Here is a 27,173-nt window from a genome sequence, read left to right on the forward strand (position 1 = left end):
CTGCTTTTCCAGATAGATTAATCTGTGACGTCAGCTTTTCCCGCTTCTTTCTGCCAATTGTTGCCTAAGAATCTCCCTGGAGTCCAAGTCATTGAGTCAATGGGTTCAACCCATCAGCAATATTCCTCTTTCCATCACTACGCATCAATCTACAACTGCTTTCTTGGTAGTTTTAGATCCTCCTGTGTCCGTCTTCATACCGTATCTCATGTAGCTTCACCACTTCGTTGACCACCACCACCAGCAGCGGGGACAGAGAGACCAGCAGCCATGCTAGCAGGGGTATGTCACCCAGGTTAAAGGTCAGGTGGCTGCCCTGGTGACGCCATAACTGGTAATCCACTGTGGCCTGAACAATCTGGCTGAGCAGACTGGAGGAAAGAGGAGAGTGAGGGGTCAGTAATGTAAGAAGAAATGTATACAGACTCAGGCTCAAAAAGCTATTTGATTTTAGTGCATGTGGTGCATTTTCATTAAAATAAACACTGCAACATGTCACCAAACAAGAGCAGCAATAAGAAAGTATTTTACAACTGTCCAAAGTTATCATGGTGACAAAGATTTTATCCTCAGTTTCGAGGCCTGTGACGCAATCAGAAGAATAATGCAGTTCATGTTACAAAGTTATCTAGAGGGAATGTCAACTTGCACATATTTGTTTGGCAAACGCACTGCGTTGACACATGATATCGCATTGAGTTGCAGAAAAAGTTGAGCCAGATTCAAGTTTTTGTTGGAGTCGTCTATGTCAGCATCCTCACTGCATCAACACAGCTTACTGCAATGAGGCTGCAAAATTCATAGTTGTGCATTAAGAGCTTTCAGTCAAGAGTAAACCCACCGTGACGTCACCCATTGGTTTGTGGACTTGCGTTTTGAAGGCTCAAGTTTGGCATTATAAGCTGTTCCCATCTTTGGTTTTGGAACCATGAAGTGCCCATATTTGGAGAAGAGAGTGGAGCTGCTGAGCATATGCACAGCTACGCCTTTGTCATGATTGATGGTCGCCGTGGTAGCGAACTGTCAATCACAGGGTAGTCATGAAAATATTTCTTTATAATCTATTTTACTCTTAATGGGACCATAATTTATAAAATGAACATCATGCTTTGTTGAAGATGATTTGAAACTAGCAACTGAGACCATGAACTCATTAGAAAACTGTTTACTGAGGTAAAAATCAGGTGAGAAGTTTCTCATAAGCTTACATACAATCAGACTTCTTTTTGAAACTAGTGAAATCACCCCTTACACCTCTGCATTCTGCATTCTACTTCCATGTCGGTTTCACTTTTCAGAAGTGTCAACTATTTTATAGAGTCAATGCTTTTACCACAACTTTTCTGTCATAAAAAAAACAGAGCGGCTGTCGGATTTGGGTCGGGCTTGATTGCTACTCTCTCAAACTCAATTGGGCCCCGACAGAAAAATGTGGCCCAAGCCGCACTCTGGTAGCTATGGAGCTTAAGCACATAGCCTAAAAATATGGTTCAAAGGTTTAAGCGATACCACATGGAGACCAAAAGATGCCAGGAGACCACAACCACTGCTCCAGAACACAACAGTGTATAATTCAGTAACAGGACAGGATGAAATAAAGCCATCTGGGATTACTCTAGTTTGAGAGGTATGCTGTAGCCCTCTCTATAACAAAGTAAATGAAAGAATGGAGACTCAGTTACAGTGGGGAATTCAATTAAAATACGATATGGTCAGATCACAAACGATACAGTTGTCTAGCGTCTAGTGTTGTGGTGTTGCTATCAACAAATGAAATCTGACATTGTTTAAGTTCCCTAAGTCAACTAAAAATGTGAAAGTGATGTTTAAGCAAGAAATTGACACAGTTAGTAATCTCAATGATGTGATACATAAGCACCAAAAAACTCTAAATCTTGTCGAGTGTGCAATTGACCAACTGGGTTAACTTCAACAGCAGTTTTCTGGAGGAGATGATCACTTACACCACAGGTACAGTAAGACACCACCAGGTGTTGCTGAAGGGACTCTTTCTCCACAGAGGCTGAGAGCGGTGGACGTAACTGAGGGAGATCACCACTAAGAAAGAGATCAATGATGAGAAACAGAAGAAAGGGATTTGAATAATGAATAAAAACATGAGTGAGTTTGAGCATTTATGCGTTTATGTGTTTATGTTTGTGTGAATTCCTACCAGTGTGTAAGGCGAGGAATCCTGCCATGACCTTCTGAGTCAGCAGCAGGCTGTTTGACAGCTCATTGAACCACTGAGGAGCTTTGCCTGAGGAGCTGCAATCCCACAGAAAAACAATTCATCAAACAGATGAAGAAAATCTGTATTTTTTGCACCATGCATTCTCCATCAGATGTGACTTTCAGTGATCATTGTCCGCATCAACATCCTGCTAAGATGAACCGTGATACCTTGAAATTACTGTCAACAAAGAAGCCTAGAAAAGGGAACAACTGGTAGCATTATGGCAGTGCTTCTCCTACCTGGCTGTGAGAATATGAGGGCAGGAGACATTGGTGTTGTCAGCTAAGGTGAGGTTGCTGCTTCTGAGGCAGACCTCCTGCAGGGTGAACCCAAAGGCCAACAGGTAGGCACACACTGTCAGGCCAAACTTCAACAGGAAACAGCCAAGGAAGTAGTTCTGGGTCTACTCAGAGAAGACAACATGATAACAGAGTCAGACTCATTGAATTATAGCCTGCCTTTAGATTTGTTTTCTTATTCATTAACCTCCATTTTGTGTTTGTAAGCTGCACTTTACACTGAGTACTGTTATATTATTGTAATTGCAAAGCACCAAAGCAACAGACATTTTTCCCAGCAGACAGAAAGCAGATATTTTGGCTTGTTGAAGCAGGAAGAGCACAGGTGTAACATTAATTATGGCTCTGTTCTATTAGATGTCGCAGTACGCAAAGCCAGCTAGTCCTGCACACCTGTGCTTTTCCTGCTATGACAGGTGAAAATGTCTGCTAGAAAAAAGGCCTCCCACCAAAACCTCCCAGAGGTGTCACAAAAATTAGATCAAGCTAGATTCTTGTGGATAATCATTCTGTAATAACTATAAACACTCAGCAACATTTTTATTCGGTAACCTTGTACAAATGTGATCAAATACAAAAGCTTTGCCAAAAAACTTAATTGACATAGTTTTAATGTTTTTTGGCAATGTCACAGAGGTGTTAAAGCTCCACTCTGGTGTATTTTGGCTTTTTTATGATATTTTATATTTTTCCCTTCCTGACAATGCTGACAATAATCACTATGTGACTATAGAAGAATCTGGGAGTCATATATCATCCTCCAAGCTTGTCGATGCACTGAGAAGAGGGTTTGAGAAGACACAGGGGCACTGGCAGTGTCTCTAAAAATGTGAGCCACTGGCTCAAGTGTATATGGTGTTAAAAGATTAGTGTGGCTCCATTAACGAATTGGGCATTGCGTAGTGTAACCGTTAAACAGGAAGCAACACCAGCTCAAGTGGGGCTTTAATTCCTCTATATGCATGTTATTAAAGGAACAGTCTTTTACAGGCAGTAGTGGCCTAAAGGTTACAGAAGTGAACTTGTGACCAAGGGGTCGCCAGTTCAGAGCAGCGGGGAAAGCAAAGGAGTGGGGAATGTGAAAGGAAGTGCTTGATCCTCCCTCGTTACCACCACTGAGTTGCCCTTGAGCAATTATGGTATGACATGGGGGTCCATAAAACATTTCTGGAGCTTCACAGCAAAACAGAGTTGCAGCATTCTAAACAATTGAAGTAGCACAGGAATTATTTTAAAGAGTTAAAAAAACAGCTCGTCCAGCATAATGCAATTCTGCGGATCTCATACTGATTTGAAAAGATGTCATTTACACCCTCAGTGCGGGTTGAAATTGTGCACCAACTTCGGATGGGATGCACAACTCTACCCAGATTCTACCGGGCCTTTCTCCATGGTGATATGGTCCCAGGAGTTGATCACTGTCGTTCTAGACAATGCTTTGTTTCCACCAGCTGCATCACAGCACATTTCAGCAGCATCCCAGATGCTGCTCTGCTAAGACTATGTGCCAGGTCTACTTCTGACGGAAGCGGACCGCAGCCATGTAAATCTGCACAGAGCAGATCGAGCCAGACAGGAAGTCAGACAGAGGTTTTATTTTCCGGTTGTTTTTCGACTTAAAACAAGTTCCCAGCTACTTCAGTTGTTAAGGAGAACGCTGCAGCGCTGTTTTGCCATGAAGCTCGAGAAATGTGTTGTAGACTACTAAACTACAACACTTTCCATCTACATGGGATGGAGTAGATAATGACTGAATCTTCATTTCTGGCTGAACTGTTCCTTTAAGGCTGTTGTGACAAGTGGTGGAGGATGGTGGAGTGGTGGATTGCATTATTTCCAAGAGGCGTTTCTCAGATTTGCGCAGTAGTAATCCAGTAATTAAAACCAATAGATCAGCAGTAAATGGACAGATTTGACTAAAATGTCACCCTACCTTCCTTGGAATTGCATCTAGGTTCTTCCCAGTGGCAACTGTCATCACTGAATTATCAGGTGGCTTTCCCAAAAGTGACACACTGTTAACACAACACAAAGAGACCATTAGAATGACACAGTCACAATACCACATTACCAGTGTTGGGGGTAACAAAAGCAACGTGTTACTAATAATATTTCAGTAATATATTACTACAGTTATGTCATGTAACGCATTACAATCCACACCAATCGAAGTGAAGCATTTATAGACGAGCCTATAAGTTCTTTGTTCATTCTCTGTGTGACTGAAATGAGCTGTATTTCGTAGGCCTAATGATGAAGCAAGGAATCCTCCGAGAGCACTTTAACTTACATTCTTGAATCACATATGTCCATGCATTCCTTGTTCTGGGGACTCAAATAAAAAGGCACAGAAGAAAAGATTTTTGTCTTGTCATGCCATTATAGGCTACATTATAGAAGGTATAGGATTATTGTGTTTATATGACTAAGCCTACAATTTACAGTATTTATTCCTATCTCATAATATATCAGACTTTGATCCTTTGTCTGCCTGCTCGTCCCTGTGTCCAAGGCCATTTGTTTATTTCAAAAGATCTAGGCTGTTTAATTCAAAGCATTTTGTTGAAAGTAACTAAAAAGTAGTAAAAAATGTATTACTCTACGCAGACAGTAATATTGTAACGTAGTATATTACTTTAAAATGATGGTAATTAGTAATATGTAATATACTGCATTTTGAAAGTAACTTGCGGAACACTGCACATTACTACTTCAGAGTGTTTTAAAATGCATGAGTGTGTGTATGCGTGTGTGTGTGTGTGTGTGTGTGTGTGTGTGTGTGTGTGTGTGGGTATGTGTGTGTATGTGTGTGTGTATGTGTGTGTGTATGTGTGTGTGTATGTGTATGTGTGCACCTTAGCAGTGGGCAGCTGAAGCAGGACAGCCAGAGGATGTCAGTGGTGTTCATAGGAGGAGGAAGCTGAGCAAGACAGGCCAAGAACTGCAAACAAACAACAGAGCACTTTGTTATCCATTCAATTTCAACGTCGATGTATACATTATAGAAATCCAGCCTAGTGCAGTGTAACCATCCATATGTTGTGAGGCTGTGAGGTCTCTCTTCTCACCTGGATGATGACCAGACTGAGCTGACACTGCAGCAGGAAAAGGAAGCACTTGCGGATGCCATAGGTCGTGTGTCGTGCCTGGAACAGATTCACCCAAAGGCAGATTCATTCAGAAATGTGACATCCACCTCTGACTTACAGAGTGTGTGTGAGTGCCAGTGTGTGTCTAACCTGCTCTATGAGCTTGACCATGCTAACGCTCTCTCCTTGGTGGAAGGTGACAGAGCATCCCAGACTGTTGAGCTGTCCAGAGAGCCTCAGTGGAGACAGACCTTCAGCGTCTCCGTTAAATCCTCCTCCGGTGGCATAGCCAAACGTCTCCCATGAACACTGAGATGGGTACAGAGGGTCCAGAGCAATGCTGCGCAGGAAGGAAGTTGGAAGTTCATAAATTGGCCAATTATGATTATTCTACTCTAATATGGAGAATTTGAAGCAATCTGTTTGATTATTCGGGATGTTGTGATTATCTAAATTCACATTTCAATTTTATTTTCTATTTAAACATTCTTTCTTTCCAGACTAGTTAACTATCGCGTCTTGATTGTAAAGATCAACAGATTGTTGGGTGTATGCCCCTACAACTGTCAGTTACATTTTCAAATTCTTCTTTAAAAAAATTGGGGTATTTTGTAACAACAGCTTGACCTTATCCCGGTGGCTTTTTGCAGGTTAGGTATAGACAAGTTCAAGTAATTGTCACCAAATATGCAGATTCCAGAGTTAAACATTCATACAGAGTCTTTTCCAAATCGTTCATGTTTTGTTATAAAAATGACAATCAACAATTAGTGATGGACTATACTAATGCGTTCCTACCTGACATCACTCTGTAGAAACAGGCGGCTGTTGCGGAAATTGGCAGAGCTTCCCAGACAGCATGTAACCTCCCTGTTCTCCTGCATGATCTTCATCATCTCACACATGGCTGTAAAGAAGACATGTCAATATTACTCAAAAGCAAACACTGAGTACATCTACAGTAGTCAGAGACAGTTACTCAGAACATCGTTTCTGTTGTCCATTAAATGGGTCTTATTGGTCGTTAATCATGATTTTTCCTCATTAGAATCTGCTTCTCTCCTGAGGATCAGATGGAGACAATGGGGAAAGAAGACACTGCACCGGAGGTAATCAACATTCACAGGAACACTTATCAAGTGCGCAGACTCTAATTTTGTATTGTTGACTCTTGTTTCTGTCCAGAATGTAGGGTTTCATTGCTTTTGAAAAAACAAAAAAGGATTGTGACTCACACACAAGGACTTGAAAACAAAAAAAGGAAGACTCACTGTCAGGGGTGCAGTCAGTGAAGAGCGGCACCAAAAGAGGCACATTATCAATGTTCTTCAAGTGAGGACGAACCTGGTGGATACCACGAGGTAGCTTGGCCTGAGGGAGAGAGCACGGACAGAAAAACAGGAAGAGTAAAAAAGACAAAAAAAACAAACATGTTTAGACTAAACTGAAGTGATTCAAGATGTAATTATGAGCAGTTCATACAAATAATCATAAGAATAAGATGCATAAGAATGCAGACGCAGGAACAAAATTTGAGAAACTTCAAACAAAATTTAGCTGCAAGTCAAAAGCAATACAACAGCTGGTACAGAAGCAAAAGACAGAGAGATCAGTCTTTGTTGTATGGGTGAATGTTAAACAGATGACTGATATTTCCTCCATCGTAGGGAAAACTATGTTTTTAATAAAAGGTATTGTTACCCGGTTGCAGTCCTCCAGAAAGCTGGGCACATCGCTGTCTGTGGGGTGGAAACTGGCCAGGTCAGAGTGGGCTTCCTCTTCTGGGAGCAGCGGACCTTCTGCTTCATCTCGAGAATCTGTGGCACATGTGAGGAGAGCTGTCCAACGTTAGAGATACTCTCCATGACTCATACTGTTTAGAACTTGTATTTAGATTCACAATTGTTGAGGCTAGATTTGAGGAACATGTATTTGACATCCATCTGAATTTGAGGAACACAGTTGAATAGGAAGTCTGAACAAACATGGAGGTGACAACCTTTCTTTCCAGAATTTTGTTTCTTTTGGTTTCTTCTTCTGTTCACATCTGATTTCATGACCATGACATGACCACTACATCTGATTTCCAATTTATGTGTCTAGAGGAGCATCTCAAAATGCACCAGAGTTTCACCATACTCTACCCTACAGATGCACATATAACCATGTATTAAGTACAAGATTTAAAAGAGTACTCCACAAGTTTAGTATTGCACACCTGTAACATCATCAGACTCATGGTGGACAGGTTGAAAGGATTCAAATTGATGCAGCAGAACCACAGATGTTTTCTTATGCCCTATTCTTCTTACTTCTTGCATTGCATTCTTCTTCCTTATCAAAACCTGCCGCCTACACTACCCACAATGCAACTTGACCAGTGACAGTTCGACCTGATATTCAGGTGTGTTATGCTAGAAGCGGCTAATGTAGCCTGGAACCTCTAGCCTCAATCAGAGATGAAAAGCAAGCTACGGAGGTCTGGTAAACTCGCTTTTTTCAAACTCATTGTAAATGGGCATTCTCTGGTGTGTGTGTGTGTATTCTGCACCCCCCCCCACCCCCACCTCCTACCTGAGCACACCTGATCGGTGATTGGCTGGAGTGGGGGGAGGTGATAAGAAGGCGCAGGGACAGGGAAGCTGACACACACACACGAGCAGCAGCGCACTGGTGAGAAGTGTTTTTTGTTTCCTGGTTCTGAAATTTAGCAGGTTGGTTTCTCAGCCTCCACGCACGCTGGGGTGCGGGGGCTTTGTGGTTTTGTTTTATGTTGTTAGGTTTGGGTTTTCTTTGTTTAGGGTTTATTTTTCACGTAGGCAGGTTAAGGGGGAGACGAGGGGAAGCAGCCCATTGCGCGGCTGGTCACCGTCTAACCATCCTATTGTTCCTTTTTGCCGGGACCTTCAGCCCCTTTTGTTTGTTTATTTTTCTGTTAACTGATTCAATAAAAAAAACATTTGATTGAAACCTGAATCCTCTGAGTGGTGTCCATTATATGTTGCATCTCCAACCCCTGGTTTTTGAGCTATAGGTTAATCCCTGCTGATGGAGGCCGTAACATATTTGGGGGCTCGTCCGAACGCGGTTTACCGCTTTGAGTGGTGTTTGTAGGCTTTGGTGTGGTGTGATGGAGCGTTGAAGGCTTTCTTCTGGTTTTTGCCTCAACGTGTGGCTGCGGGTTGTTGTCTTTAACGCAGTTACTTGTGTCGTAAACTGTATCATGGTTGTTTTTTCCTCTCCCGGTGATAACTGAAGTGTGTTTAGACAAGGGGGAATGTTGCCTTGATACTTTGTATTGTTTGCCGTTACCTCACAGTCTACTTTTTGGTGTGTTTTTTGTGCACACGTTTGTGGATGTCATTGGTTTTTGTGTTGCTGCTGCTCATTTAGTTTGTGTGTGTGTGCTGTGCCATATTATCAGGCGGTGTGTGTTTTTTTTTGCCGTCCCGTTCTTCCTCCTGACTTGGCAGGGGATTCCTTTATTTTGGTGATCAGTGTGTTGCTTTTTTGCTCTTAAAAATGGAGTTTAATCTTGATGATTTTGTGGAGCAACCTAGCCTGGATAAATTGCATCCCTGCACGAAGGAGCATTTATTCGTTGTCGCCGATCATTCTGGTATCGCTGTGCCTAAACAGGCAAAGAAGCAGGTGGTTAAATCCGAGTTGGTGACTGCTTTAATTGATAAGGGGGTTTTGCCTTGTGACCCCGGTGTAGTCGCAGTGAGTTCACCTGCGGGGATGGAAGACCCGGTGGTACAGGTTTGTTTGAAGGAGTTAGAGCTTGAGATGCGTCGCTTGGAGATAAAGGAAAAGGAGCTTCACTTTGAATTGCAGGCACGTAAGCTTGAGCTTGAGAGACAGATTCGTTTGAAAGAGCTGGAATTGAAGGAACACCCCCCGCCACCTGTGGGCTCTCAGTCGGATGATTTTGACATTAATAGGTGTATTCGCTTGGTTCCTCCCTTTCATGAGAGGGATGTCGATAAATATTTCACTTTGTTTGAGCGTGTCGCAGAAAAGTTAAAGTTGGCCATTGCTTTTGCAGAGTGTATTTCGTGGCAAGGCTCAAGACGCCTATACATCTTTGTCACCCGAGTTGAGATTAGATTATGACAAGGTCAAAACAGCTGTGCTGAGGGCTTATGAGTTGGTGCCCGAGGCATTCGTCAAAAGTTTCGCCGGTCCAGGAAAACTGACTGCCACAGTTATGTTGAATTTGGCCGCGACAAAGAAGTTCTGTTTGATCGTTGGTGTCAGTCTAAAAATGTCACTGATTTTGATGGTCTACGTGATCTAATATTATTAGAAGAATTTAAGAACTGCTTACCAGGCAGAATCGCCACTTATGTTAATGAGCAGAAGGTGTCTACAGTCTCTGATGCAGCTGTCCTGGCTGATGAGTACATCCTCACGCACAGGGAGACCTTTGACAGGTCTCACCTGTCCTCTGAGCGTGGTGCTCCTGTAGCAAAGTCCTTTTCTTTCCCTGTAAAATCAAGCTTTCATGCCGAAATTAAAGCCAGCAGTAAGGAAGGTGTTGACGCTAAAGACAGGCCAGTCTGTTTTTACTGTAGAAAGCGTGGCCACACCATAAATCAATGTTTTGCTTTAGATCAAAAAAATATGTCTCCGAAAGCAGTTAATTTGTTGAAAACAGAGGCTGTGCCAAAACGGTGGTCCTGGCCTGTACAGTCCATGTCTGTTGGTCCTGATCTTGACGTGTATATGCTCCATTCATTATGAAAGGTTTTGTGTGCCTGTCGGAGGAAGCCCCGAAAATCCCTGTTACCATCCTGAGGGATAGTGCAGCTTCACAGTCAGTCATTCTGGATGGAGTGCTGCCATTTTCTGATAGATCCTCCATTGACTCTAAGGCTTTGGTTCGAGGCTTTGGTTTGTGGGCGTGCCGTTACATGCTATTCACCTTGACTCTGAGCTGGTAAAAGGGCATGTAGTGGTGGGTGTAAGTCACAGTCGCAGTTTCCCATTGACGGAGTATCTTTCATTTTGGGTAACGATTTGGCTGGGGGTAAAGCGTTATTAACTCCCGAAAGTTACCGCTGTTCCTCTCTCTGAGCACTCGGATGACCTGAAGTCGAGGTTTCCGGAGGTCTTTTCAGTGTGCGCTGTCACTCGTGCGATGTCTACGAGGCAGAAGCAGGATTTGCCTGGTGAGGAGGGCGAGGTGGAATTGGCTGACAGTTTCATGACTGATTCTGACTATCTGGCTTCCTCGCCTGTAGTCTCTCCTCCCGCTCAGCTTTCACCTGTCACTCCTGTAGTCTCTCCTTCTGCTCCGCTTTCACCTGTCACTCCTGTAGCTCCCACTGTTTCCTCTTCTGTTGAAGAGCTAAGGTCTAAAGTGTGCATGTCAGGGGGACAGCTTGTTGTTGAACAGGAGCATGATTTATTGCTAGTTCCTTGTTTTGATGCTGTGGTTCCAGCGGATGAGGTTGAGAAGATGTCCACCTGTTACTTTTTTTTTTTTGTGCTTGTGCGTAAATGGATGCCACGGCACATATCCGCACAGGATGATTGGGGTGTGGTGATTCAAGTTGTAGTTCTGAAATCCTCAAACTGGCTCATGATAATCCGCTTGCTGGCCATTTATGGGTGAATAAAACGTATGATGGCATTTTGCGTTGTTTTGTCTGGCCAGGATTGAAACGGGATGTGAGACAATACTGCAAAACATGCCACGTCTGTCAAATCTCGGGTAAACCGAATCAGAGCATTCCACCATTCCCGCTTTATCCAATTCCAGTGGTGACAGAACCTTTTGAGCGAGTTCTTGTTGACTGTGTTGGTCCTTTGCCGTGCACGAAGGCGGGCAACAAGTTTCTTCTGACCATCATTTGTTCAGCAACTCGGTTTCCTGAGGCCATTCCCATGCGTAAGATTACTGCAAAAACGGTTGTGGGGGCACTAGTGAAGTTTTCATCTTTGGTTCGCCGAAAGTAATGCAAACTGACCAGGGGTCTAATTTCATGTTGTGTATTTTTGCTCAGGTAATGAAACAACTTGACATCACTCATTGTTGCTCTAGTGCATACCACCCAGAGAGTCAAGGGGCAATTGAGCGTTTCCATCAGACCTTAAAATCTATGCTCCGCACTTCCTGCCTGGAGTCTAATAAGGACTGGGATGAGGGTGTCCATCTCCTCCTTTTTGCTGCCCGTGAGGTGGTTCAGGAGTCCTTGGGCTGTAGTCCGGCAGAGTTAGTGTTTGCACACACGGTGCGTGGCCCTCTGAAATTATTGAAGGAAAAATGGTTGCGTGACATCAGGCCACAAAACCTGTTCGATTACGTCAGTAATTTTCGCTTCAAGCTTCACCGCGCTTGTGAGTTGGCAAAGCAGAACATGTCCATTGCTCAAACTAAAATGAAAAGGTGGTTTGATGCCGATGCTAAAAGCAGATCATTCGGTCCAGGTGATAAGGTGTTAATGATATTGCCCATTCCTGGTTCCGCTTTGCAGGCTCGTTACAGCGGTCCGTATGTCGTCCAAGAAAGGGTGAATGACCGGAACTACATAGTTGCCACTCCCAAGCGCCGAAGGCGAAGTAGATTGGGTCACGTAAACATGCTAAAGCCATACCTGGACCGAGAGTCTGTCCCTCAGCCCCCTGTCAGTGCAGAGTGCAAGGTGGTTGCGGCGCTGTCCAGTGCTGAAGTGATTGATGAGGCTCTGTCCGGTGCTGATCCCACGGTGGCCCTGGTGGCTTCAGGGTTTGATGTCGAGGATATCCCTGGCCCGTCCAGTGCTGTTGTCCAAGGACGGCTGAATAATGCTGAAATGTTGTCCAAACTTGATGAATATTTTCCGCATTTGGCTAAAGTTCAGCGTGGGAATGTGGTCAGTTTGATAAAATCTCACGTCTCTCTGTTTTCAGATGTGCCGACTAGGACCCCATTGATGTGGGCGATTCGCCGCCAATAAAGCAGCATCCGTACCGGGTCAATCCCGGGAAGCGCCTCCGTTTACAGCAGCAGGTGACTTATATGCTGGAGAACGGCATTGCGGAGCCCAGCTCTAGTTCGTGGAGTTCGCCGTGTCTCCTGGCTAATAAGTCTGATGGCTCTGATCGATTCTGCACTGATTTCCGTAAGGTGAATGGGGTCACAAAGCCTGACTGTTATCCTCTTCCTCGGGTTGAGGACTGTGTAGATCATGTCGGCAGTGCCACTTATGTAACTAAGCTTCACCTGTTAAAAGGGTATTGGCAGGTGCCCCTGACTCCTCGGGCGAGGGAGATTTCTGCGTTTGTGACCCCTGACGCTTTCTTGCAGTATGCGGTGATGCCATTTGGCGTGCGAAATGCGCCTGCGACCTTCCAATGCCTAGTAAACGTTGTCTTGTCGGGCTTGTCGGGGTGCGATGCGTATTTAGACGATATCGTGGTTTACTCGTGTTCGTGGCATGAACATCTTCAGCAGCTTCGTGCAGTGTTCAGGAGACTGCGTGATGCCAATCTCATGCTCAATTTGGCAAAGTGTGAATTTGGTCGAGCTACTGTGGAGTATTTGGGGAAAGTTGTGGGTCACGGACAGGTCAAGCCAGTGCATTCAAAAGTTGAGGCCATCCTGTCGTTCCCTGCACCTGGTACCCGTCGTGAGCTTCGTTGTTTTTTTTAGGGATGGCAGGGTACTACAGAAGCTTCTGTAGGAACTTCTCAGCTGTTGCGGCCCCGCTTACCGACCTGTTAAGTCCCAAGAGGCGTTTCCACTGGTCTGAAAGTTGCCAGCAGGCGTTTGACTGTGTGAAGGCTGCGCCTGCATTTGACCATCTGTTTAAGCTAGCTGTTGATGCCAGTGATGCGGGGGCGGGTGCTGTCCTTCTCCAGGATGGAGATGATGGCGTGGAGCACCCCATCTCATATTTTTCCAGGAAGTTTAATCACCATCAGTGTGTATTCCACGGTCAAAAAGGCACTTGCGCCAATTATCATCTACACTGACCACAATCCTCTAGTGTTTATAAATCAGATGCGTAACACCAACAAGAGGTTAATGCGCTGGGCATTTTTTCTGCAGTCTTTTAACATCATGATCCGGCACATTAAGGGTCGAGAAAATGTCTTGGCTGACACTCTGTCGCGTGGGGAATGACGGCCCATTGCGCGGCTGGTCACCGTCTAACCATCCTATTGTTCATTTTTGCTGGGACCTTCAGCCCCTTTTGTTTGTTTATTTTTCTGTTAACTGATTCAATGAAAAAACATTTGATTGAAACCTGAATCCTCTGAGTGGTGTCCACTATATGTTGCGTCTCCAACCCCTGGTTTTTGAGCTATAGGTTAATCCCTGCTGATGGAGGCCATAACAGGCATACACAAAATGAATGTTAACTTCAGTTTGTACAAACACAGCTTTGGTACCTTGGTTCAGGTCTTCATGCAGGGAGCCCTGACTGGGGCTGGATGGAGCTCCATCACAAGGACTGTCTCCATTTGGAGTCAAAGAGATGTGACAGTTCCAGCCTGTCTCTAAACCCATCTTCTCTGCAAAAACCTGCAGAGACACGACACAACAGTCCCATAAACTAGTGCTCACACTTTTCGGGTGTGCTGTACATACTACCTGTGACATGTTGTATAGATTTCTCAAACAACATAAACAAAAACATTTCTACAGACACACTGCCAGCCCCACTAACAGGCCACAGCTCACAACATCTTAAATAAAGTTTAATTTACTGCAATTCATTATCAGCTGGATTTCTTGTCGTGTGTGTGTGTGTGTGTGTGTGTGTGTGTGTGTGTGTGTGTGCGCGCGGGCACGTGCGTTCACCTTGCTGCGGAGCTCATCCTCCATGGAAAAGTAAACAAACCGGATACAAGCCGTGACCAGGGCATCAATTAGTCGAACTGTGTCCAGCCTCGCCTGGTACTGGGAAGATACCATGCCCATAAAGATCTGTCCACTGAGGGCCTGAACACAGTCCTCACGCTCCACACCTTCACCTATACCCTCTGGAGAGATAATGAGGTAAGACAATGAAAGGAAAAGAGAAATGAGAACAGTTGTATTATTATTATAGTTGCGTTATTATTTTGACTGGGGATTCCTGTGTGCTATCCCTTTAACTCGTACCATCGGAGCTCCAGCTGTTCCTGCAGGAGCTGTGTTTGATGGGGGTGGTGGAGGGCAGCTCCACTCCGGAGAACAGGCAGGGACCAGGGGCCAGCTCCACACACTTGCCATTCAGTTGGTCGGACAACGACACTTGCATGGGCTTGTAGGCAAATGCTGAGCAGTAACCTGACAGACAGGCACGCTGGTAGAAATCTAGAACCTTCTTTCTGTAACAGGAGAAAGGTCGAATAAAAAACATAAGTAAGTTAGAACTGAAGAAGCCTCTTGGATGAGAGGTGAAACATCTTCAAGAAAATGAAATATGTCCAGTTGCCTACAATACAGCACTTAGAATTACCATGACCTGGATGACTGAGAACCTTCATCAGCAAAAAGCTTAAGAGCAACAAATGGAAAGACTGCTTTTGGATTTTATGGATTATATGCCCTGGAAGTGAATATTGTGAATCTTTGTATCAAAGTGAAAATGTTCAGTGAGACAGATGTTGCACCTGTCTGAGCCTGAGAGGGGATAGATATCTGTTCCATCCCAGAAGTCAGTGCAGGCCTCCAGGATTAGGTCAGCCGAGCCATGTGACAGCATCTGGACGTTATCTAAAACAGAACAATCAGAGGTCATGACAGACAGAGTCAGTAACATTAATACATAAAACAAAAAGAGAAAGGGATAGCTAGCTCATTCTATTAACTGAAGTGTGTGTGGACTCACTGGAGGAAGAGTCTCGTACGAACAGGGAAATAAGGTGGGAGATGGGAGGCTGGCGTTTGGTGAAGTAATGAAGGCGGCGGGAGGTGAACTCCTTGGTCTTCTCTCCAGATGGCAGCTGGTACAGAGCCAAGTGGTTCTCCTGTTTAAAAAGCTCCCTCGCACCAGGAGTGAACCCTGACACACACACACACACACACACACACACACACACACACACACACACACACACACACACACACACACACACACACACACACAAGACACACACATAAAAGAGTCAAGTGTCTAACATCAATCGAGGAGCCCTTGTTTGATTAAAGTCTCAAGAAATTACAATTATGCCTTTTTTCATGACATCTGCCGGCCTGGCTCTACTCAGTTTGACTCGGCGCGGCTGAGATTTAGCATTTCCATCACAACTAGGCTACCTGCTGATCATGCGTCTTAAATCAATGATGCGCTTGTCCCGTTCTTTGCAGTGCTGTTGAAGAGTCACAGCTAACAAAGTGGCTCTGCCAATTCAGTTACAAGCACGTTTCATTTACTATAACTTCTTCACAATAAAAGCCCCCCATTATTTAGTCATTTAAAAGCTTTTATTATGAAGCAGCATTACAGGAAACGTTGTGTTTTTTAGCAGCAGTAACTTAACATGACTCCTGAAACAGCTGAAAGCGAACACGATGAAACACTAAAACACAGCAGATGTTTGAAAGTACAAACGGGACGAGAGAAATGAAAGAGATTCAGTTAGAAGCTACAAAATTACTGAGAGCTGAACACACTGACTTTTAAAAACGTCTTACATATACATATATACAGTAAAGACCAAAAGTTTGGACACACCTTCTCATTCAATGAGTTTCCTTTCTTTTCATGACTATTGACATTGTAGATTCACACTGAAGGCATCAAAACTATGAATTAACACATGTGGAAATATGTACTTAACAAAAAAGTGTAAAATACGAAAATACGCCTTATATTCTAGTTTCTTCAAAGTAGCCACCTTTTGCTCTGATTACTGCTTTGCACACACTCTGCATTCTCTTGATGAGCTTCAAGAGGTAGTCACCTGAAATGGTTTTCACTTCACAGGTGTGCCCTGTCAGGTTTAATAAGTGGGATTTCTTGCCTTATAAAAGGGGTTGGGACCATCAGTTGTGTTGTGCAGAAGTCAGGTGGATACACAGCTGATAGTCCTACTGAATAGACTGTTAGAATTTGTATTATGGCAAGAAAGAAAAACGAGTGGCCATCATTACTTTAAGAAATGAAGGTCAGTCAGTCCGAAAAATTGGGAAAACTTTGAAAGTGTCCCCAAGTGCAGTCGCAAAAACCATCAAGCGCTACAAAGAAACTGGCTCACATGAGGACCGCCCCAGGAAAGGAAGACCAAGAGTCACCTCTGCTGCGGAGGATAAGTTCATCCGAGTCACCAGCCTCAGAAATCGCAGGTTAACAGCAGCTCAGATTAGAGACCAGGTCAATACCACACAGAGTTCTAGCAGCAGACACATCTCTAGAACAACTGTTAAGAAGAGACTGTGTGAATCAGGCCTTCATGGTAGAATAGCTGCTAGGAAACCACTGCTAAGGACAGGCAACAAGCAGAAGAGACTTGTTTGGGCTAAAGAACACAAGGAATGGACATTAGACCAGTGGAAATCTGTGCTTTGGTCTGATGAGTCCAAATTTGAGATCTTTGGTTCCAACCACCGTGTCTTTGTGCGACGCAGAAAAGGTGAACGGATGGACTCTACATGCCTGGTTCCCACCGTGAAGCATGGAGGAGGAGGTGTGATGGTGTGGGGGTGCTTTGCTGGTGACACTGTTGGGGATTTATTCAAAATTGAAGGCATACTGAACCATGGCTACCACAGCATCTTACAGCGGCATGCTATTCCATCCGGTTTGCATTTAGTTGGACCATCATTTATTTTTCAACAGGACAATGACCCCAAACACACCTCCAGGCTGTGTAAGGGCTATTTGACCAAGAAGGAGAGTGATGGGGTGCTGCGCCAGATGACCTGGCCTCCACAGTCACCGGACCTGAACCCAATCGAGATGGTTTGGGGTGAGCTAGACCGCAGAGTGAAGGCAAAAGGGCCAACAAGTGCTAAGCATCTCTGGGAACTCCTTCAAGACTGTTGGAAGACCATTTCAGGTGACTACCTCTTGAAGCTCATCAAGAGAATGCCAAGAGTGTGCGAAGCAGTAATCAAAGCAAAAGGTGGCTACTTTGAAGAACCTAGAATATAAGACATATTTTCAGTTGTTTCACACTTTTTTGTTAAGTATATAATTCCACATGTGTTAATTCATAGTTTTGATGCCTTCAGTGTGAATCTACAATTTTCATAGTCATGAAAATAAAGAAAACTCTTTGAATGAGAAGGTGTGTCCAAACTTTTGGTCTGTACTGTATATACACATATATATATATATATATATATATACACACACATATATATATATTTACGTCAGCTGTAAACGAAGCACAATTTGAGGAAGAACGCAGATGCGCACGTAACGTTAGTCTGGCAACCCTGTGGATAAATTGTCTGCAGTGTGGAAATATTTTAAATTAGAAAGCGAAGGAGGTCCAACGGCGACATGTAACATCGGCAATACGACCGTTTCGCAAGCTGGTAACAAAAGATCTGCATTTAATACTACAAATTTGAAAGCAAAGTTCTTGGAGCTCTGTGCATTAGAAAGAACAGTTCTTTTAAGTATTATTTGTTTTTATTCTGTCTGTTCAACGTCCTCCAACAAGGACGGGTGGTGGTGGGGTTCATAATGTTCACAATGATATTTTATTAGTTGTTGGTTTAACCATGGATGAGGTAGTGGCTGTTTTGTTATTTTCTTTCAATGACATTCCTTGTCACATGTTCATTGCTGCATTTATGGAAAAACATCAACCAATATTGCATATCCATAATTATTATAATGGATAATTAAAGAATACTCACACTATAACGAAAATCAGAAGTGTAACTCAAAAAAAACAAAACTTTTACACCTATTTTGAATTTTACTCGAATACAAATACAAATACTTTTCCCCCCTCAACAAATACAAATACAGATACAAATATCGGCTGCTCTGCACACCCATTATATACATATATATGTATATACAGTACAGACCAAAAGTTTGGACACACCTTCTCATTCAATGAGTTTCCTTTCTTTTCATGACTATTGACATTGTAGATTCACACTGAAGGCATCAAAACTATGAATTAATACATGTGGAAATATGTACTTAACAAAAAAGTGTAAAACAACTGAAAATACGCCTTATATTCTAGTTTCTTCAAAGTAGCCACCTTTTGCTCTGATTACTGCTTTGCACACACTCTGCATTCTCTTGATGAGCTTCAAGAGGTAGTCACCTGAAATGGTTTTCACTTCACAGGTGTGCCCTGTCAGGTTTAATAAGTGGGATTTCTTGCCTTATAAATGGGGTTGGGACCATCAGTTGTGTTGTGCAGAAGTCAGGTGGATACACAGCTGATAGTCCTACTGAATAGACTGTTAGAATTTGTATTATGGCAAGAAAAAAGCAGCTAAGTAAAGAAAAACGAGTGGCCATCATTACTTTAAGAAATGAAGGTCAGTCAGTCCGAAAAATTGGGAAAACTTTGAAAGTGTCCCCAAGTGCAGTCGCAAAAACCATCAAGCGCTACAAAGAAACTGGCTCACATGAGGACCGCCCCAGGAAAGGAAGACCAAGAGTCACCTCTGCTGCGGAGGATAAGTTCATCCGAGTCACCAGCCTCAGAAATCACAGGTTAACAGCAGCTCAGATTAGAGACCAGGTCAATGCCACACAGAGTTCTAGCAGCAGACACATCTCTAGAACAACTGTTAAGAGGAGACTGTGTGAATCAGGCCTTCATGGTAGAATAGCTGCTAGGAAACCACTGCTAAGGACAGGCAACAAGCAGAAGAGACTTGTTTGGGCTAAAGAACACAAGGAATGGACATTAGACCAGTGGAAATCTGTGCTTTGGTCTGATGAGTCCAAATTTGAGATCTTTGGTTCCAACCACCGTGTCTTTGTGCGACGCAGAAAAGGTGAACAGATGGACTCTACATGCCTGGTTCCCACCGTGAAGCATGGAGGAGGAGGTGTGATGGTGTGGGGGTGCTTTGCTGGTGACACTGTTGGGGGTTTATTCAAAATTGAAGGCATACTGAACCAGCATGGCTACCACAGCATCTTGCAGCGGCATGCTATTCCATCCGGTTTGCGTTTAGTTGGACCATCATTTATTTTTCAACAGGACAATGACCCCAAACACACCTCCAGGCTGTGTAAGGGCTATTTGACCAAGAAGGAGAGTGATGGGGTGCTGCGCCAGATGACCTGGCCTCCACAGTCACCGGACCTGAACCCAATCGAGATGGTTTGGGGTGAGCTGGACCGCAGAGTGAAGGCAAAAGGGCCAACAAGTGCTAAGCATCTCTGGGAACTCCTTCAAGACTGTTGGAAGACCATTTCAGGTGACTACCTCTTGAAGCTCATCAAGAGAATGCCAAGAGTGTGCGAAGCAGTAATCAAAGCAAAAGGTGGCTACTTTGAAGAACCTAGAATATAAGACATATTTTCAGTTGTTTCACACTTTTTTGTTAAGTATATAATTCCACATGTGTTAATTCATAGTTTTGATGCCTTCAGTGTGAATCTACAATTTTCATAGTCATGAAAATAAAGAAAACTCTTGTGTGTCCAAACTTTTGGTCTGTACTGTATGTGTACATATATATGCATATATATGTGTATATACGTATATACATACACATACATATATATAGATATACATACATACATATATGCACATACATGCATACACATACATATCCATACACATACACATATATACACGTGTGTGTGTATATACAGTATATACATATATATACATATGTGTGTGTGTGTGTGTGTGTGTGTGTATATATATTGATATATATATATATATATGTATATGTATGTATATATATATATATTTATATTAGGGATGCAACGATATTCAATATTTTATCGAACCATTCAAATACGCCCTGTTAGGTTCAATACACAAAGGCAAACAATACAATACAATACAGCACAATACAATACTACAATAATGTTTGCTGTTTAACTTGATTGGATACTGCATATGTTTTTTATGGAAGGCAATTAAGATAAGTGTAAAATTTTTATAATAAGGTTTGTGGTTTGACTACAATGCTTTTAATTACTTTTACATGCAATATTGCCTTTGCTAGTGTGAGTAGTTTTATATTAAGATATCGAAACCGTACCGTAACCGTGGCCCAAAAACTGTGATGCATACCGAACTGTGGGACAACTCTACCGTTGCATCCCTAATTTATATACACACATACACATATACATATACATATTTATGGTTCTCTTGCAGTTTTGCCAGCTGAAATACTCCCATTCCAGTAAATCAATGCAACACAACAACTTGTGGCCTTACTTTATCATCAAAACCATGTGAGGGGAAGATCTTTGCTCAGTGCTCAGACATTTAATCTATGAAAGGCCTCCTGGGGTAAAACTTCATCCATAATTCATGCTGTGTGGGATGACAGTCAGATCAGGTTTTCCCTCTGAAGAAAACTTCCAAGCTGACATCACAGTGCCAGACTAAGATCCGTCTGACTGCTGTGTCCTCAAATGACCCAACAAAAAGCCCAAGCTAAGGGGTAATTGTATACTGTAAGTAGTTTGCTCTGAACCATCTAGATGTTAAAGCAGCCCTAAAGAAAAAAAAATTATCATTACATTCTCACCTATCAACCTGGAGAGCTCACAGAGCCCCCAGGGGACGTAGACGGGCAGCACGGTACCGTGGCTCTCCTGGAGAGCCAGGTTGGACAGGTGGTCAGAGAAGCGACAGAGCTGCTGGGTGACACTGGCATTGCAGAGGTTCAGCATGATATTGAGGCCAAGCGGCTTGAGGGAGGGCAGGTGGCACTGCCAGGAGAGGTCATCGAACTGGATGCTGGCTGGGTTCTGCTGGTCCTGTGACAGGCTCAGCATCTCCAGGTGGTAGTCACACACAAAGTCCTCAGCCTCAGCCTCCGGGCAGCCCATCCCAAAGTCCTGGAGACATCACAACACGGCAGAAATTGTCAAGTCAAATCAAACCCTCTACTTTCATAAATGCTACATAGTGTGAGTTCCAGATCCAGTTTTTACCTGGCCCTGGTCATCTTCGCCTCCCTCAGTATCATGGCTGAAGCTTACATTGGACCCAGAGTGGTGTTTGGTGCGTGTGTGTGAAGACTGGCAGGAGCGCAGAAGCCGGAGATTGTCAGTCGAGCGAGCAGTGTCGTGTGATGTCTCACTGGGCTCAGGTCCTTCCCCCAGCTGGGTGGAGGACTCTGCTGGCAGACAGAGCAGAGCCTCCGCTTCCTGGGCCTGTACAGTGGTCACAACTAGTCAGGACTATGCATGAGCAGGTGATCAATTCCTGAATTTCAGCTGGCTCCAGGCAGTTTCCACTCAATAAAACAGACTGCATACTATATCTACTTTCTACTGTTTTCAAACTAAACTGACAATCCTTACAGCCAGCCTGCTAGTTAGGCTGAAAACTGCCTGACAAAACATACAAATACCTCATCCCGGTCATCATCTGCTTCCATTCGGCAGTAGGAGTTGACGGACAAGTCGTCTCTGAGATCATCCTGACTGTTGTGAGGTGGCTCCACCCTTCCGCTGAAGAACAGGACTGTCTCTGGACTGGGGTTAGGCCACGACAGGATACCCTGCTTGTCCACACAACACAGCACCTGCATGGACACAAAACATTCCACTGAGGCAATGTGATTGTGAATTTGGGCTATATAAATAAAATTGATTTGATTTGATTAGGTGTCAGGAAGTGCCTTTTAATACTACAGCAAAGACCAGTTGCACTTTACAGTGTAGCCAAACAAACTCATGGGGCCCTATTCAGACGGTCTATTGCGCATGGTCTAAAGCGCAAAGGGCTAGTGCGTTTAGGGCGTGTCCAAGTCCAGTTTGCTGGTTAAACAGCGGATAATCTGGGCGCAAAGTGAGGGGCATGACACAAAGGGGTTTTATTTAGACTCTTTTGGGTGTGTTTTGGGCAGAACATTAATTAAACCAACCAGAGTGTCGTCTCCCATTCCCTGTGAGACCCAGGTGCACCTTAAACAGTAGCACTCATCTTCGGTGAGGGACATTTAAATGTATGTGGTTTTTGGCTGCTGGACCCTCTGCCCCGCCGTTTCACAATCATCCGTCCCATCAACAACTCTGTTGGACTGCATATGAAAAAATACACTGTTATTACACTAAGGAGGAAGGAGGAGCACTGCTGTGCCTCCCTCTGTGTGTGCGTGATTCTCAGTCCAAGGATCAGGCGGGATGGGTCAGTATCATTCTGATCAATAACGGATGGGATGAGCGGGGAGAAATACGTCCTTAATAAGGAAAATATTAGTGATTATTTCATGTTAATTAATGTTTTGTGTTCTTTGAAAGGTCACACACACAGTCCAGATTCATACAGTAAAATAGTTTGGAGTGAAGCAGCCGTCCTGATAAATCCTTAGATCAGGGTCAGTCCAGAAGTCAGTCCGTAATTACAACCTCCATCTGATTTTATTCAGCAGACACCAAGTCATTTTCCATGTCATTTAGCATTGCAACACTCACAGTGACAGATCCCAGAGTGTGTAAAAGGCTGGAAGTATAACACAGTGTCTGAGACTCTCCCTTTAGGACGCCAACCAGGTGTCTCCAAACACAGCGCAGCATCTCCTACAAACATGAGCACACACACACACCGACACAAACACACACACAAAGTTAGAGAACTGCTTTCTAATACATACTAGATGATGGAGATGTAAGTTTATACATACAAAATCAAAATTACATTAAAAAGAATATGACTGAGTAATATCTATTTTATCTATTTCATAAACAAAGAGAAACAGCTCTTAAAATAGACAATTTGAAAAAATAGCCCTTCATTAACAAGGAAGAAGCAAACTGAGTTAACAGCGCAGCATAAAAGTTTCAAACCAGCTACAAAAACAATAAGACATCTTGATCAGTTCTGTGATTGGGCTATAAAGACAGAAAAAGGACAAAGCTTCTATGCTACAATGCAAGTGGCACAAGGCGAGGAGGTGAAGCCTAGTGTAAGCTGCAGAATTTCTATCAGTGCTCCAAAACACATCCATGCAGATTTAGATTCTTTTGGATGGAATCCATGATGACTGGTTCAGCAAGGGACAAACAATCACAATTTGCCCTTCCTTGCCTCCTCTTGTTATCACGCAGCATCCAAAATGAACTTTCCAGCTCTCTGGCAAAGGACTAGTAATCTAAAGAAATATGTTTTTTAATGGTGTAACACAAATGTGTGTGTGTTGTGAATCACAATTATGTTGAACAAGATAATCAGGACATGACATTCTTTGTATCGTCCCATACTCAATGTGCAATTTGATTTGATATTTCGCACATGAAAAACCTTTTTTCACCTGTTTTCAGAGAGGAAAAAAGGAATTTAGAAAAATGATCCTTTACATCTGACATGAAAAAAAAAGTGGGGGCTTAAAAAAATGATCTCATAAAACTTTTTTACACCTTTTGTTATGTCATAAACACAGATGGCAAAACAATTTAGATCAAACTTAGAAAATGGATCATCAGAATATTTTTCCTTCCTTGCCTCTCAGGGCTTTCATATGAAAGGATAAAAGCCAGTGCAGTGAGTGACTGTTACCAACTTATCTGCCAAACACAGACATTAATCATTATTTGATGCTGTGACCAAGTCAAAAATATTTTCATTTTAATTCCAAAGGAGATAAGGAAGGACACAAGGCGAGAACACCCTAAGGAATTAACAGCAGAAGGCCATATTGGAGCTGATTTCCAGTCATGCAGTGCAGGCAGACAAGCAGAGGTGGAAGGTCAGGCACAGATTCAAGTGAAAATCACTCTCAGGATCATCTCTTCCCTATAATTATTCATCTGGAGCAACGGCAAAGCCAGAGACAAAACACTGATGGTTTGAGAAAAATCGACTGATTTGCTTTATATTGATAGAAGGACTACAGCCCAGCAACAAATGAGGACAATGATTAAGTTTTTGTCAGGATCTGTGAGAGGTTGTGCAAACAGAAGTTGGATCCATGAGATGAGAAAATGATAATAAAGAGACAGTATTGACTGTTGAGATAACATGTCAAAGATGACTCAAGGCATCTGAGTGGACACTTACATCCAGAGGTGCTCGGTCAAGATGTGTTGACTGATTATCCACAGATGAAGAGTGACCAAAACCAAAGAGTCAAAGGAGAGAAAATAAAATGTCGTGCAAGACAAATATAAAAACTGAAAGCAAAGCAAAGTGCTTTTATTAAAGCAAAAAAAAAAAAGGTAGTGAAAAAATTGAGGATCAGAGGTGGTCTGAATCATGTCCATGAAGCTTTTCATGGTGAAGAAATCAAGGATGTAATGGAGATTGAGGGCGAAGGGGTGGGCGTGAGAGGGTGGCGAACTGTGTACGGGGTTTCCAGAGAGGGAGTTGCAAAGGGCAAGGACAGCGAGCGAGTGAAGACAGGCGGGTTCAGGTGGAGTTGGGAGCCAAGCGAGTGGAGGAGGGGAGGGGGGAGCGAGACAGCGAGAGGTTATACCTGGGAGGAAACCACTTCGGTGTAGCTGCTTAGAGTGTCCTCAGAGAACTTAGCAAGCTGGGGCGAGAGAAGAGTCTAGTTAAAACACAGAGGGAGACCCTCGCAGCGTCTCCTCTGTGTCTGTATGTGTGTGCGTGTGTGTGTGTGTGTGTGTGTGTGTGTGTGTGTGTGTGTGTGTGTGTGTGTGTGTGCATGTGTGAGGGTTACACTGATATGGCTTTTAAGATCAGTATCTATATGTTCCTGAACTGATACCAATAACCTGCATGGAAAAACCTCTAAAACAGTGCACAGTGTAGTAGGTTAATATTTAGGTGATGAATATTTTTGAGTTTTTTTGAGCCCACAGACTTTGAGTAAAAGGAAGACTAGAACATTAACCTACCACCACTGACACTCAGAAACAGCTCAAAGACTGGCCATTGTCTTGGCATGTTGGGCTCTAAACAGCACTCACATTCATACTGAGTGAACAATGGAGGAATTGTAACCCATTTAATACGGAGCCCACAATTGGAAACCATGAGATCGGTCTAACCCTGACAACCCAGTGTGTGTGTGTGTGTGTGTGTGTGTGTGTGTGTGTGTGTGTGTGTGTGTGTGTGTGTGTGTGTGTGTAGACAGTAGTTAAAACATAGAACACAATCCTCCACGTTAGTAACTGAAGCTGTCTTTTCTGCCAGTGCACATCACAAAGTTATAACTGCATTTGTGCATGTGTTTATGTGTGTGTTTATGTGTGTGTGTGTGTGTGTGTGTGTGTGTGTGTATGTGTGTGTCCGTCCCTCACCAGACCAGCTGGTGATGCACGACTGAATTCAGCGAGGACCCTGGCCTCTCCGAAGGCATTCAACAGCACCCACATGACAGGGAAGAGCAAAGGCAAGATGGGCAGAACACCCATCAACTGCAAATACAATTGTGTCATGTTTATTACCAACATATAATGGAAAGGTTTGACTTACAAATGAATATTATTCTCAACTGATTATAATTAAAATATCAGCTGGTAGACTTTGTTGAACTCACAGAAAAACTGAAACTCTCTTTTTCTGCCACATTTATAGTTTTGAATGATTGTACCTGAAGTTGAAAGAAATTGTAGCAGGGTGGGGTGAGGCTGGGCGCATCACAAAAAAAGCGGATTGTGTTCACAAGCAGGAACGCCACCTAAGGGAGAAAAGATAAAGATACCTGTGAGGCAAAGGTGGCACGTAACATACAGGTTATTTTAAGAAAAGAAAGGGTGATCCCCAATAAATTGCAGAGAAAATAGAAGCTACATGTTAACTTCTTACCAGCACGACAGGACAGACTAGTTTGGTGATAACTGACTGCACTGTAAACCTCTCATTATCAAGAACCGTGATTGGTCGAGCCAGAGCCAACTCCAAACCGTTCCTGTTTAAACAAATGTTAAAAACAAGCGACAAACACAGGTGACATAGACAATTGCTGAAGTTGGCCTTTTCCAAGGTCATGGACAAGCCTCCTACCTGACTATGTCCAGTACTGGGGTCCGGACCACTCTGAAGAGACGGTGTTGCTGGGGGCTCTGGGGTCCTCTCTTCTCATTGGCTCGTGGGGAAGGAGGAGGGGAAAATGGGGGGAATAAATCTCCTGGCTCCAAAACAATGTGCTCATCATCCTGAGGAGAGAAAATGGAGAGAAAAATGGATTAAGCTGGTCACACAAGGATCTGGAATGACAGAACATCCTAGCTATATCTCTGGTGCTGCTTTGATCTGGTCTAATTATATTGATATTGATATAACAAATGATAGTTCTAAGAGCTAGACAGACAACAACGCACAAAAAAGGAAAAACATGAATGTGATGCCTGTGCTGTGCTCGCTCAGTTGTTTGTTTACATGCCTGATAATAGCAGCATACAGTATAAGCACCTGCAGCCTCAGCTAACCTGAAGCCACATCTGGCTCTAGCAATCTGGTGATTAATCAGTCTTTACTTTGAAGGTAACTGATATATCAGTAAATACTATATCACATGTTAACCACTCAACTGTATAA

The 27,173-nt window shown here is 43.4% G+C and overlaps 1 protein-coding gene across 3 annotated transcripts in view; it reads right to left on the reverse strand.

Moving 5' to 3' along the window:
* tmem94 (transmembrane protein 94) overlaps positions 1-27,173 on the reverse strand; it is a 45,589-nt gene that overhangs the window by 4,326 nt on the left and 14,090 nt on the right. For 2 of the 3 annotated variants that reach the window (XM_084342760.1, XM_084342759.1), the window contains 25 exons: positions 26,640-26,791; positions 26,442-26,544; positions 26,227-26,313; positions 25,934-26,050; positions 25,144-25,200; positions 23,147-23,251; positions 22,081-22,254; positions 21,659-21,880; positions 21,250-21,562; positions 15,434-15,607; positions 15,216-15,318; positions 14,722-14,930; positions 14,419-14,600; positions 14,007-14,139; positions 7,326-7,441; positions 6,896-6,995; positions 6,423-6,531; positions 5,775-5,964; positions 5,604-5,681; positions 5,391-5,476; positions 4,469-4,550; positions 2,476-2,639; positions 2,174-2,268; positions 1,965-2,058; positions 201-371 (listed from right to left, as the gene is read on the reverse strand). In XM_084342760.1, the coding sequence (XP_084198886.1) occupies positions 201-371; positions 1,965-2,058; positions 2,174-2,268; positions 2,476-2,639; positions 4,469-4,550; positions 5,391-5,476; positions 5,604-5,681; positions 5,775-5,964; positions 6,423-6,531; positions 6,896-6,995; positions 7,326-7,441; positions 14,007-14,139; positions 14,419-14,600; positions 14,722-14,930; positions 15,216-15,318; positions 15,434-15,607; positions 21,250-21,562; positions 21,659-21,880; positions 22,081-22,254; positions 23,147-23,251; positions 25,144-25,200; positions 25,934-26,050; positions 26,227-26,313; positions 26,442-26,544; positions 26,640-26,791 (3,416 nt within the window). The remainder of the gene's footprint in view (positions 1-200; positions 372-1,964; positions 2,059-2,173; positions 2,269-2,475; positions 2,640-4,468; positions 4,551-5,390; positions 5,477-5,603; positions 5,682-5,774; positions 5,965-6,422; positions 6,532-6,895; positions 6,996-7,325; positions 7,442-14,006; positions 14,140-14,418; positions 14,601-14,721; positions 14,931-15,215; positions 15,319-15,433; positions 15,608-21,249; positions 21,563-21,658; positions 21,881-22,080; positions 22,255-23,146; positions 23,252-25,143; positions 25,201-25,933; positions 26,051-26,226; positions 26,314-26,441; positions 26,545-26,639; positions 26,792-27,173) is intronic. The other variant, XM_084342761.1, reaches the window with a different exon arrangement.

Source organism: Pagrus pagrus, assembly GCF_965226575.1.
Source record: "Pagrus pagrus genome assembly, chromosome: 21".
NCBI classification, from domain to species: Eukaryota; Metazoa; Chordata; class Actinopteri; order Spariformes; family Sparidae; genus Pagrus; species Pagrus pagrus.